The sequence below is a fragment of the Pelmatolapia mariae genome, linkage group LG20, assembly GCF_036321145.2.
Source record: "Pelmatolapia mariae isolate MD_Pm_ZW linkage group LG20, Pm_UMD_F_2, whole genome shotgun sequence".
Taxonomy (NCBI): Eukaryota; Metazoa; Chordata; class Actinopteri; order Cichliformes; family Cichlidae; genus Pelmatolapia; species Pelmatolapia mariae.
In genome coordinates this window covers 26,293,602-26,305,757 of record NC_086244.1, presented here as the reverse complement: position 1 = coordinate 26,305,757, position 12,156 = coordinate 26,293,602, and the positions used below count along the sequence as shown (strand labels likewise).

Below are 12,156 nucleotides of genomic sequence, written 5' to 3'. Positions count from 1 at the left end.
GCAATTTCTTGCCAGCAGGTCGCGATAAAGTGCTGACAAATGGCTTTTCCGTCCAGCTGTATGCAGGCTCACTGCTTACAGATGTGAGGGGCGGGAGGGAGGGAGACAGATTGCAATGACTGACATGCAGTCAGACCAACAGGAGGCATGCCACCCCCAATGCGGGCAGGACTCTAGAAGAAAACCCTGAGCTCTGAGTGGAGGCAACAGCAAAGACCTTAATCAGGATCACACAACAATAATGAATGGAAACACGTCGGAGCCAAGAAAGTTGAGCAGCACCTAAAAGTAACTGTCGGTCGGGTTTTGAAAGTTATCTGTCATTGGGGAAAATTCGCTGTAAGTAATGGATTGGCCAGGCAAAACAGAGGCTACTTTCTGGAAGATGAAGCAGCTGCACTCTTACTTTTAAAAAAGAGACTAGAGTAAAACACTGTCAACTTAAACGCGTGATTAGGGGTAAATGGCATTTAGGGACTACTGCAGTGTCAGCCTTTTTTCCCTTTTTTTTTCTTCAATAATCTGTTTTTGGAGAGAAGTGGATTATTCGGATTAAATCGCGGATGAGACTCTCGGAATACTTTGGAGATTTCTTTCTTTTTGCTTCTTTTACTTGGATTATTCTTGTCGCCGTAAGAAGCTGAGGCAAGTTTCAAGTCGACGGCAGGATAAGGCATTAAAATGGGTAATATAGAGAGTGTGGACGGCCAGTCGGAGATGAAGCAGCACATCATGCCTCTGAAGGTGCCCATGCCTGACCCCACCGAGCTGGAGGAGAAATTTGCCATTGTTTTGGTAAGTTAACGGGCTAATAACCGCACTTTTGCCACGGTGCGGTCGAATAGTCGAGTAGACAGCTGTATGTGTTTTGCTTTTAAACTTGTTGAGCTTTTAAACTTGTCGGTGGTGGGTTTGTTTTCACTTAAAGCACTGGATCACAATTATAAACAACCCATATAGTGGACTGTCTTGTTCTTTCTATATATGAAAAAAAGTTTATTTCTTGCTCTTTTTTGTTTATTTGTTATTTATTGTTTATTTGTTTATTTATTTGGACTATTATGGACCATTATGAGCTGCTGATGTATTAAATGAACCGACCTGTGCCGTTCCGTCCCGCCCCTCATTCTCTCCCCACTCCTGCGGTTCTTTTGTCTCTCCAAAAGTCAGACAACTCAGCGTTTGGCTGAAGTGGCACATACTGAGCGCGGCATGGCGAGAGTGGTGGAGGTGGTGGTGTTTGGTAGGGGGAGAGGTAAACGGGATTTTTTCCCCTCTCCTCTACAGGATGGAGGACATTTTCCTGCATATCCTTGACGGAGAACATCACAGCATTCTGCGTCTGCGTTTATTTAGTTTAGCCCCTCTCGCTGCAGGCGACTCATCTAAAAAACAACATTTTCTGAATTCCCCCAAAACTCCCACACCCGAAGTATCCTCCCCTCCTCCCTACACCCTCCACATCAGGCCTGAGTTTAGGCGTTTAGACGCTTTGTAATAGTGAGCACACCGTCGACACCCACTTCCCAGTCGATCAGCGGAGTCGAGCAAGGATGACAGGGTGTCATTTATGCGTCAGAGGGGGCATTTCAGTGTTCAGCACATCACAAAGCGGGACTTTACGGCTACTTTCTCTTTCAAGCACGATCGCGTGTCTAGATTCCTTTATTATTCATGCGCTGAAGTGAAGAGGAGATGCTGTAATGAAAATTTTGGTTTTGTTTGGGGGGTTTTTCCACTTAGGTGGGCGGAATGTAATCAGCCAGCAGCTCGACTTTGACAGTTTTAATTTGGGTATTCCACATAAAGTCTCGTATTGTGCCATCTGATGAAAAAATAAGAAAACATATGTTTCCATCCGTCCATCTTTTTTTTTATTCAATTTTCTCTTTATGTAAAGCCTCTTACTCTAAAAAGTTTTCCAAACTCTCATTGTCAGAGAATCCCCCTTAATCTCTTTCATGACATTTACTTAACGTTTTAATTCAGTTTAACAAACTCAAAAAGTAGTGGCAACAAGTTGTGGTTTTATCAGGGTTAATGTGCAAGACTTGGTCTGAAACTTTCATTTCCTGCACACATCTTGTGAGATTGCTGTTCAGCCATGTCAGACTTAAACATTGTCGTGCATGAGTGGTGACAGCCCTCTCATCTAACCTCTCATCTTAACAAGGAAGCCAGTAAGCGTGTGCCAGGAAACTTTGAGTTTAGATGGGACAGCCCGGGTGTGCTGGTCGCAAACCATGGAGCCCTTATAGTATGATATAATATTGAGGCTGTGATGAGGGTTCAAAGGAAGATTTTACTTCAGTCCACTTTTGTCATAGAAATACAGTAAAAGTATCGAGCCATCTCTAATTTCTGTATATTTGACTTCCAAGTAACCCGACTTTATTGCCATTTTTTAAAGCGGTCTTGAACAATATTTCTCCAGGTTGGTTCATTGGTTGAATCTATAAAAAAATGCCAAACATAACACAGTTTCACAGGCATAAAACAGTATTTTTGCATCATTAAGGTGATCTCAAAAGAGCTAATAGCTGAAAACATTCACCATAATGTGCAACGTGATCTTAGAAAAATTGAGAAAACCTGTGGAAACAAGTAGAGGAAAAAGTTGCAGGCCTAAAAACTCTCTGAAACATGTGGAAGTCATGTGTTTGAGTCGTGACAGGGGACCTGAGAGATGCACCTGGGCTTTCAGCTGAGCCAAATTACACAAGAAGTGGACTGAAAATCAGCTGCAACAGGTCTTATACAGCGGGTGTCTACAGCCACTGTTAACACACTGGAGAGTTCTGCCCTGGAATAAAAACAAAAAGCAGCCAACAACCAAAGAAGAGCTTTGAAACAACCAGGAAGAAGCCTGGATAAATATTCATGAAGACAACTTACCAATATTGACTTTCAAACTCTTTAGAATTGCACAAAATCTTTTGCCTTATATACTGCATTCTCATTTATGTCAGTTTCCTATATTCCTAGCCATTTATAAAGAAGTAAGGGGTGGCTCAAGACTTCTGCACAGCACTGTATCTGAGACAACATTTGAAGGGAACTTTGGTACTGGAACGATCACCAGGACATGTTTCCTTCCTAGCTGTTGTAGTCACAGTGTATTACTCACAGGACTTCTTTAAACTACTTGTTTGAATACTTTTTCCACCTCCGCCTGGCTCCTTGCCTATCATACTGACACATAACAGCATTCAGCTGAAATCTGAGTAATCCAAGATCTAAAATTCAGACTTTTTTCTGTTTCTATTTATTTTCCTTGTCAAACAGTAGCATCCTAATTTCCCATGGGTGCTTATTTTGTGCTCCTCACTCCACATTTTCAACATTACCACACCCAGCGCTGACTTTCAGCTGTCTAAGGCCCTAATTACAGCATCAAGCACCGAAGATGTGAGTGGATCCTCGCAGCATCACTCAGACGGTCTCTTTCTTGGACCTTCCATGTTTCTGGAATGAAGCCATTATTTGCTTGCCAGAGCAATCAGCAGCCACGGAGTGAAGCTCTCGTATGAGGAGACTAACGCAGCAAGAAGCCATTCAGCCCCTGATTTTGAATGCTGTGCTATATCTCAGCTGTTACGACAATTGCATACTGTGCTATGCTACAAGCTCTACTACGACAGCCCACAGCATGTCCCTTTGATGCAGATAACTTCTTTATGAAGTGAGTGGCTATAAAAAAAAAAAAAAAGTCAGAAAAAAAAGAACTTCACTCGTATTTCACATATAAAAACACTTTTTGGATATTTTTTTTATCAACACATCCTGCCTAGGAAAAGTCTAGCTGTTTAAAAGTACTGCAGCACAAATCGGTCCCTGTTATTATGTTCAGCCGTGCAGAGCAGATGATTTCTATGCGTGGAGCAGTAGACTCAACATTTCAGTTGTGTTTTCGAGTGGGAAAAGTTTTCAACCTCTCCAACCTCCACCTCACTCTGGCCCATAATAGCTCCACATTTCCTTTACTTTGTGGGAAAGTGCAACGTTCTTCTATATATTCAAGTCCTTATCAGACAGCGCTTTTCTCTCGGCCCTGCTAGCTGTTTGTTGTGAGATAGCGCTACATCAAAGGCTTCTGATTTTGCAGTTAGAGCTCTTCTGGAAGGCAACCTCATGGCTTGGCTGTCTGGGGCTGGATCCCGAGGTGCACTTCCCATAGTATCATACCGCATGTGCCAAGCATCTGAGACACTTCACATCACTCTTTCTAAACTGAGCTGATTTCTTTCTTCAGTATTTGTTTGCAGAGACATAACTGGCTTCGCTTCAGCTTCAGCGCTCCATAAATGGATATTTTGAAATGGGTAATTTCCCCTCCTCTGGACCACTGTGTTTTCTGTGCTTCATGATGGCATGCTGGTGCAAATGGTTGGGACTGCCCAACTCTCTCTCTCTCAGACAGAGCACACAGACATCCCACTGGAATGACAGCAGCCCATAATGATGTCATGGGCTCAGCAGCCTTTGCAAGCGTAGTAATATGCGTGGGCTAATGACTTTAACAGAATTTCTCTACTGTAGATTGTTGAAGGCGGCGGAGGAGGGGCGAGACCCCTGGGTTGGCTTCGACTAGTTCATGTGGTCTGCTAATAAAATGCCTGGGTCAGGTTTAACCGGCTGCATGTGCTAAAAGCATCTTCTCACTCCATCTCCTCTCTTTTGTCCAGCATCTTCAGAAACAGTTTCAGCCCAGTTTTGTGCGGCTGGAAACAGCTGCCTGGTATTTTCTTCCTGTATTTTACAGGGGAAATTGCATTGTAGCCAGTGGTAGTTGTGGTTGGTTTGCCTTACAATGAGAACTGTGTTCCCTCCATGCTGCTACTGATGCATAACGTTGCCATTAAGTTAAGCTTGCGATACAGATCTTTGTAGACCCCACAGACAGACAAGTGTAAATACATCAAAGCCATATTTGTAAAATTATATCTTGGTCATTGGTAGAATTCTTTTAATAGTTTTGGCTCCTTTTACCCCCTCTTTGTCCTTGGTAACTCTCACTTATCCTTGGTTTTGTGCAATTCCAGATGGATATGGAGCCTCTCATTCACTCACCCAGTCAGTGTTTCCTACCTTCCCATTCCCCGAACTCACTCTCAGTGTGGCTTTGCCCTGCACAGTAACTTTCTCCATATGACTCTGTCTTTATAAAAATAATGTGAGATGAGTGAGTGGCATTTCAAAGCCTGGGATCTTTTAAGGTTCCAGGTTTGTGCACCAATCCACTGCTGGATTCCTGTGGCCTGGTCTAGGCTGAGGCCACAGGAGACCTCAAAAGAAGGAAAATTCCCTTTGAACTGGCGGCCTGCCACTGTTCTTGGTTATAATGGCTTTACCAACATCTTTAAACGCCGCACACATCTTTAAGAGCTGTTACAGGAGCAGTGTAGGATTATTTTCACTTCTTGATTGCGCTGGAAACCGCCCTAAACCATTCATCTTGCTCCGCTCAGCTCTCCGTGTCTATTAAACGCTGACATCAAGTTGCGTCATGCGTGGATGTGCTGTTGCAGTTTTTCTTTCGTCTTTTGATTGCTCATGAAAGAGGTTTTGAGATTAAGCAGCAGCAAATGTTGGGAAAACTAAAGAGAAGGTTAGATCTGTGTCATTTGTCAGATGTAGTGAAATGCTGACAATGTAACTCCAGTGCCATGTCTTACATCACTGTTTCTTGATGGGGAAGATCTAAGGGAAGCCGTAGTGTCTGCTGGATTCCACTTAAGAGGAACTAATAGATTCAAGCTGAGTGATGTGTTTATCGGACATAAAACCTAAATCATTTTAATTTGTTTGATGATAATTTGAGTTTTATTATATCCCTATTCCACATTGCTTCTTTTCTCAGAGGGAAAAGCTGCATTCATTATATACATCTGGCTCAGCCACCCACCACTCTGTCTCAGAAAGAAAGGGATTATGGGAGTTGAGTGCACACTAATAACTTAGTCCTAGAGCAGCCAAGCAGGTGGGGTGGGGGGCTCAGCACAAGGCTATCCACCTGGCTCTCTGCACCCTGAGGCTACAATTCTCCAGTCTGGTTCAGGGCTTTACTGCTTCACTTATTCTCTCCTAGTAGCTATTTTGGAAAGCAAGGGTTAAGTTACAGCTGGGTGATATAATATGTACATATAGATCAGATCAGATTTTTTAAGAAAAAGTTGGCATTTTGGTCACTTGGCTCAATGCTTGCTTAGAGCTATATGTGAATACTGACCCCACAGATAAGGGTTGTTAGCATAAATAGCATAAAAAGGATCAAGTCTAAAAGGCTACTTTGTTTTAAAGCATGTACAGTACTGTGAAAAAGGCTGTTAACTAGCTTACGTAATTAGAAAAAAAGGTCTGGCTCCCTGGAAACAAAATATTCAGACATGAGGGATGGCTCAAGACTTTTGCACAGCACTGTAAGTCTCTATAAAGTTCAAAGGCTTTGAGGTTTTCTTGTTAATGTGTTACACCTCCCATATTTGTTCACTAAGAAACAAACTAAAAATAAAAATGAAGTGTTGTGGTGTGACAGAACCACGTTAGCTATTTGGTTACGTCAAGCTAACCCTCTGCTCGCTTTAGCTTCACATTTAGCTAACTTACTGATAGTTCAAATAAGTATATTGCCCCAAAATACTATACTATTCTGTACAAGTAGTTTACTTATTAATTTTTTTATTTAAATGTTTTGGGGGGGGTTTTGGTGGGGGGTTGCATGTGCCGCTTACGCAGCTGCACCAGGGCTGTAGGTTGAAGAAGTGGTTTCCTTTTCAGTACAGTGGGAACCCTGACCTTGCAGCTATCCTTTTTTTAAACAGATGCTAAGAAGTACAGCTTGATGCTGTCTCTGGTATAGACCTACCTTAGTAACATGATGAATAATGTCTCATGCTCATCTTCAGTGTCATTTAGTAATCTTCCTTAATGTGCTCATTTCTTACGATCACAGTTCTGTTTTTATGTTAAGTCTGAACTTAATGAAGTCATATTGAGAAACAATGGGAAACTTTCTTAATAGTTACGGTTATTGATGGGAGTCTTGATTTTGTATTGGTTTTGCTTCTGCTTTATTTTATTTGCACCACTTCTTCTTAAAACATAACCTTCCCTTTGAGGAAGCAATTCCTCCAAGTATTGGTCTGATTCAGAAAACTTTTAAATGTTTCTCCATAGCTCAGGCTCAGATTTGGGCTGGGCATTGTGTTTAAAGGCCACACTGGCATGAGTTATTGAAGCCTTCATGCACCTGCATTCCTGGCATTCACTGTGTATATCGCCTGTTGGCTGGTGTGCTCACAGCTCTTGCATGAACTCACAGGGATGAACTAACAGGATATTTTCTCCACAGCAATAATCTCCTGCTTCCGATTAATGGCTAATTGCTGTATTTTTTTGTGTCTTCTTACATCACTCATATCTTTGTGGTCGCATTTCCTAGATACGGTAAATAAACTGTACAATATCGGTGCTGCTGCAGTCATTTTACATCACTGTTGTTTTGGAACACAACAACTTCCTGGAGACCTGTAAACAAGTTTGCATTACACATGAGGTCATATTTGAACCGTTTGGAACATCTGTCTTTAAGAAGACCTTGAGCTCAGGACATTTTTGCTGTTATCTCAGGCTCTGACTGTGAATCAGCCTTCAAAGAAGTCTGTGATGATAAAGGCCTCTCATTTCAACCCAGCTATCACTGCTGTCGATCACCGCTGCATCACTGCTTAAATAATCAGGTTAACAAAAGGGTTCTGGGAGGTAGCTCCGGGTTTATGAACTGGAAATGGCATTTCTCCAATTTCCTGTTATTTTGTTGAGTGTTGTGAAAAGCAGATTGGAGGGAAAGTTATATCTCTCAGCAGACTGAGCCAGAGGTCAATGACGAAGAAGGGAGGGTTTGGAGAGTGTTCGGTCTAAAGATGGGAAGGCCGGTGACTAGAATGAGGACAGATAAGTCCGAAAGAGGCTGAAAATATTACACCACAGCTGCAAACTGTTGCCTTTAAGTCTTGATCTAATGGGGATTTAACACACTGCTTAGGCAGCTTTTCAGCCAGTGAATCTGTCTGCTCTTATGTGCCTTATGTGTGTAGAAATAGACAGAGAAATCAAGAATCAATCTGATAATAATTTAATTGTTTTTTGTCATTTATCAAATTGAAATGGCGTCTACTTCTATTTCCAGCCTAACACATAAATGAGAATCAGCTGCTTTTCTCGGTTTTGTGGCGTTATAGATGAATGGGTTTTGAGATTAGGCTTTAATCTTGTCGAACTAGTTATATATAAAGGGGAATTAAGAAGAGAAGTTTCTAACTGTATTGATTAAGTGTTGGAAAATCGAAAGCAGTTGCAGGTGATTTCCGTATTTGTGTCTTCACTTAAAATACATGCTCTAGGTTTTGCATAGTGAGAATGTGGTTTGCCTGTCGAGACCGTGTTGCCACATAAATGAGGTGCTTTGCCCTACCTGTTACATTAATGTTTTAATAAGAAGCTTGTGACTGTGCCTGCTCATATTTGCTTTGTAAACACAAACCACCATCATGAGCGGCGAGCAGGGAGGGGCACTGACCCCAAGAAAACTTTTGCTGCCCTGCCTTCAAGAAAATGCATCTCCCCTTCTCCACTCTTTGTCCCTCCTCTTTTCAGTCTGTGTTTGGTAGAACTGGTAGCAGCTGGTTTGTTGGCCCCTCTGTCTTTCAGGATCTTTGTGCAGGACCTACGCATTGTTGCGCTTGCCCGGTTTGGGTTACCTTGCAAAAAGAGCGACAGGTGATCAGATATCTCGTAGACAAAGGGGGGCAGTGTTTTCTCACACTCTGCTCCTCTTCCTGTCAAATCAGTTAAGCTTTACCTGCATACGTAAATACATTGTTTGAGTGAATATGCAATAGAAGACAAATGTTCGTTTTACATGTAGACCAAGACCGACCGATATATTGGATGAAGGCTAGTACCGGCCAATCAGAAATATCGGCATTTGTGATATGTTCCGCTGAAAGATGCTGAAACCAAAAGGTTACTTTTTAAAAAAACAATTTTTGCAGAATACAATGCAGAAAAAATTCTTAATGTAAATTTAACAGTGTTTCAGCAGCGCTAATCTGACTCAAGCTTATGTAGAAGAGTAAGCTGACAGTGGTGCAGTCAAGCAGGATCTTAACATTAAGTCGCAAAGTAGTTTTTTAAACAGATTGCTGGAAAGTAATTAAACGATTTCCCTTCATGATCTCTTTTCAATAGAACATATACATATTTTTTTTAAAAACCCCATTATATTGATAGTGGAATTGTTTTTACTTCCCCAAATATTGCTACTAGCTCCAAACATTACATACTGGTCAGGCTCCAATTACACAGCTACACAACAAATTTAAAAATACCCAGGGCAGTTTTTGATTTCCTGAAGAGTTGAGGAAGTGTCCGCAGCCCAGTGACGACAACAGCTGAGCCACTCATCCTGTCTCCTCTTATTGTGCTTCCCTACCAAGAAAAAGGGAGGACTTCAACAATAGCCCAGGCAGCGACATTCATTAATAAAAAGCTACAGGCTCTGTCACAAACAGCCAGTCTGATTTATGCTTGTTTTTACCACATGTCTTATAAACAATTCTGGCTTGTAGAACTCTATTTCATGTATATGACAAGTATAATATGTTAGGCAGTTATCCATTTGGTTCTGTATGTTCGCGTTCACTTCGGATGTAGTCAGTTTTTTTTAAACCTCTCTTTTTCCTGAAGGAGACATTTATCTTGAACTGTGTCCAGCATATTCTGGTATAGTAGGATTCCGAGCATCACTTTAAATCTAAGCTATGCATTTAATAAGCTTAAGGGAAACACACTTGTGCCAGGTTCTTTATTCATTGTGCTTTCTTTGCCCCCTTGCTGGATGTAACAGTCAGTAGTTTGGCTGTTACCACCCTCCTCACACAGCACCTTTTAATAATGAGGACCAGGTCTGATCTTACCCTTATTGGCTGTTTCATTATCTTCCTTGTGTTACTGGATTATTGAAGGATGTCTCTTGTTCATATTCAGCTGTGTTGCTTGGGAGCGATAGTTTGCACAGAAAAAACAGAAGAATAAGACAACAAGAATGCACATATGAAGTAAAGTGCATGATTTAATGATCGATGGCTTCATGAACAGTAAGAGTAAGTAGCTGATTAGTTAGGTAGAATCTGTTGAAGGTCATTGACTGGTCATTGTGAAACAACTGTTATGCATAGACACATTTTGAAAACGTCCTTGCTTTGTCCTGCAATAGGGTCAGTGTGTTGTCGGCCCTGATTATGGTAGCAATTGAGTTAAGCCACAGTTCCCGTTTTCCTGGACCCCACCCTGATGACCAGACAGACAGGTTGGGGGGAACGAGGGCCGTCTGGGCCTCCATGTTTGAACTACGACAGGCTCCATCCACTGCAGTGAGCTCTTTAGCCACCCACTCATTTTCCTGTGAGATGATGATAACTGTCTGCTCTGTGTAAACCTATCAAAGCAGATAAAAGACACAGACTCTGCATTTCCATCCCACCGCTAGACCACAAAAGAAAGAATCACACTGAATGTATCTTCTTAGTAAGTTACTTATTTCAGTTAAAAAAGTATAAAGCGCCAAATCACAACAACAGTCATCTCAGGGTGTTTTACACCATAAGATAAAGACCCTACAGTACAGACCACCTATGTGGAAGCATAGGTAAAACTGTCTTTTAACAGGGAGAAACCTCCAGCAGAACCACAGTCAGGGAGGTGCAACCATCTGCCACGACTGGCTGGGGGGTGAAGGGAAAGAGAAGAGACAGAAGAGAAGCGAAAAGAAAAAAAAGTCATAGGGAGACAGGACAAAACACAGACTAAGGGAAAGAGATGACAAAAATTTAATGACATGCTGCCATGATATATAAACATGTGGGGAGTGGAGAAGAAGTGTTCAGTCCATCACATCAAGTCTTGCAGCAGTCTGAAACTATAGCAGTGTAACTAAAGGATGGTTCAGTGCCACCTGGTCCAGCCTTAACTATAACGTTTATTAAAAATGAGGAAATTTTTGGGACTAATCTCAAAACTAGAGAGGGTGTCTGTCTCCTGAATCCAAACTGAGAGCTGGTTCCACGGGACCGAGGCCCGATAGCTGAAGGCTTGGCCTCCCATTCTACTTTTAGAAACTTTAGGAACCACAAGTAAGCCTGAGAGCTGGCAGTCTTGCTCTCAAACTGCAGGGTTGCTAATTTAAATCCATATTATCAGACAACTCACAAAAAAAAATAAAGAGCAGTTTATCCTACATCATGTTTTTAGCACCAGAGACTTGAAGAGTAAATGTCTGTTGTGTACCTGGGAACAACTTATGAGGCAGCATGTTGTCCTCTGCAAGAACAAACAAGTTGAGGAAATTCCACAAGCAGAGCTCTCCAATTAAAAATCATTTAGTTTTGTGCACACTGGTGTGACGCGCTATCCCAACTGTAAGTGTGAGAGAAACTGAGAAAAGCCGTGGAGGAAACATCTTGTCGTGCTTTCAGACTGGTATCTCTGGGGACTTCTGGTGGGACTTGCAGGTCAATAACGTAACATCGGGCCAATTGTAAATCATTTGGATTAGGAAGCTGTCCAGCGTAGGGCAGGATGGAGTTGCCCTGGTGACTCTAATTTCTCAAAGGTCCATGGGCTCTTCAAAACATCCCCTCACTTGTGGGGGTCTGTGTGTGACTTGAGCGCTCTGCTTAGGACTTCATAGCTCTCCTGGACTCTCCTTAACCAGAAACATGACCCCATGAACTACTTTAACTGTTGACGCTTTAAAACCTCTGTCATCCTTTGTTAATGACGGAAATGCCTGTTTCAGAATTTATCCCCTCATGGCTGACCTCTGCAATAGATCCGCTATGCACCATCGAGTTTTCCGTCTTTATTTGTTTACTTTACAGTCATGTACACTAAAGAAAACCAAAAGAAATGTTTTAAAGACAGAACTTTTGCACATTTATGTTATGGTGTCTGTATTTCACTTTCTTTTTTTTTTTACCATTTAACTGATTTAACCTCAGTAAATTAACAGTTTAATGCACTGAGATTTTGTCTTCGGGCTCCCAAATGGCTGTGTTTGGAATCTCCACCCTTTGCTCACATTTAGGACCTAATGAT

At 41.9% G+C, this 12,156-nt stretch overlaps 1 protein-coding gene across 5 annotated transcripts in view; it reads left to right on the top strand.

Annotated features, from left to right (window-relative positions):
- Positions 1 to 223: 223 nt before the first annotated feature.
- The window catches only part of fmnl3 (formin-like 3), a 32,761-nt gene continuing 20,828 nt past the window's right edge, over positions 224 to 12,156 (top strand). For all 5 annotated transcript variants that reach the window (XM_063463069.1, XM_063463067.1, XM_063463068.1 and 2 more), the window contains exon 1: positions 224 to 795. In XM_063463069.1, coding sequence (XP_063319139.1) covers positions 682 to 795 — 114 coding nt within the window. In that variant the 5' untranslated portion in view covers positions 224 to 681. The remainder of the gene's footprint in view (positions 796 to 12,156) is intronic.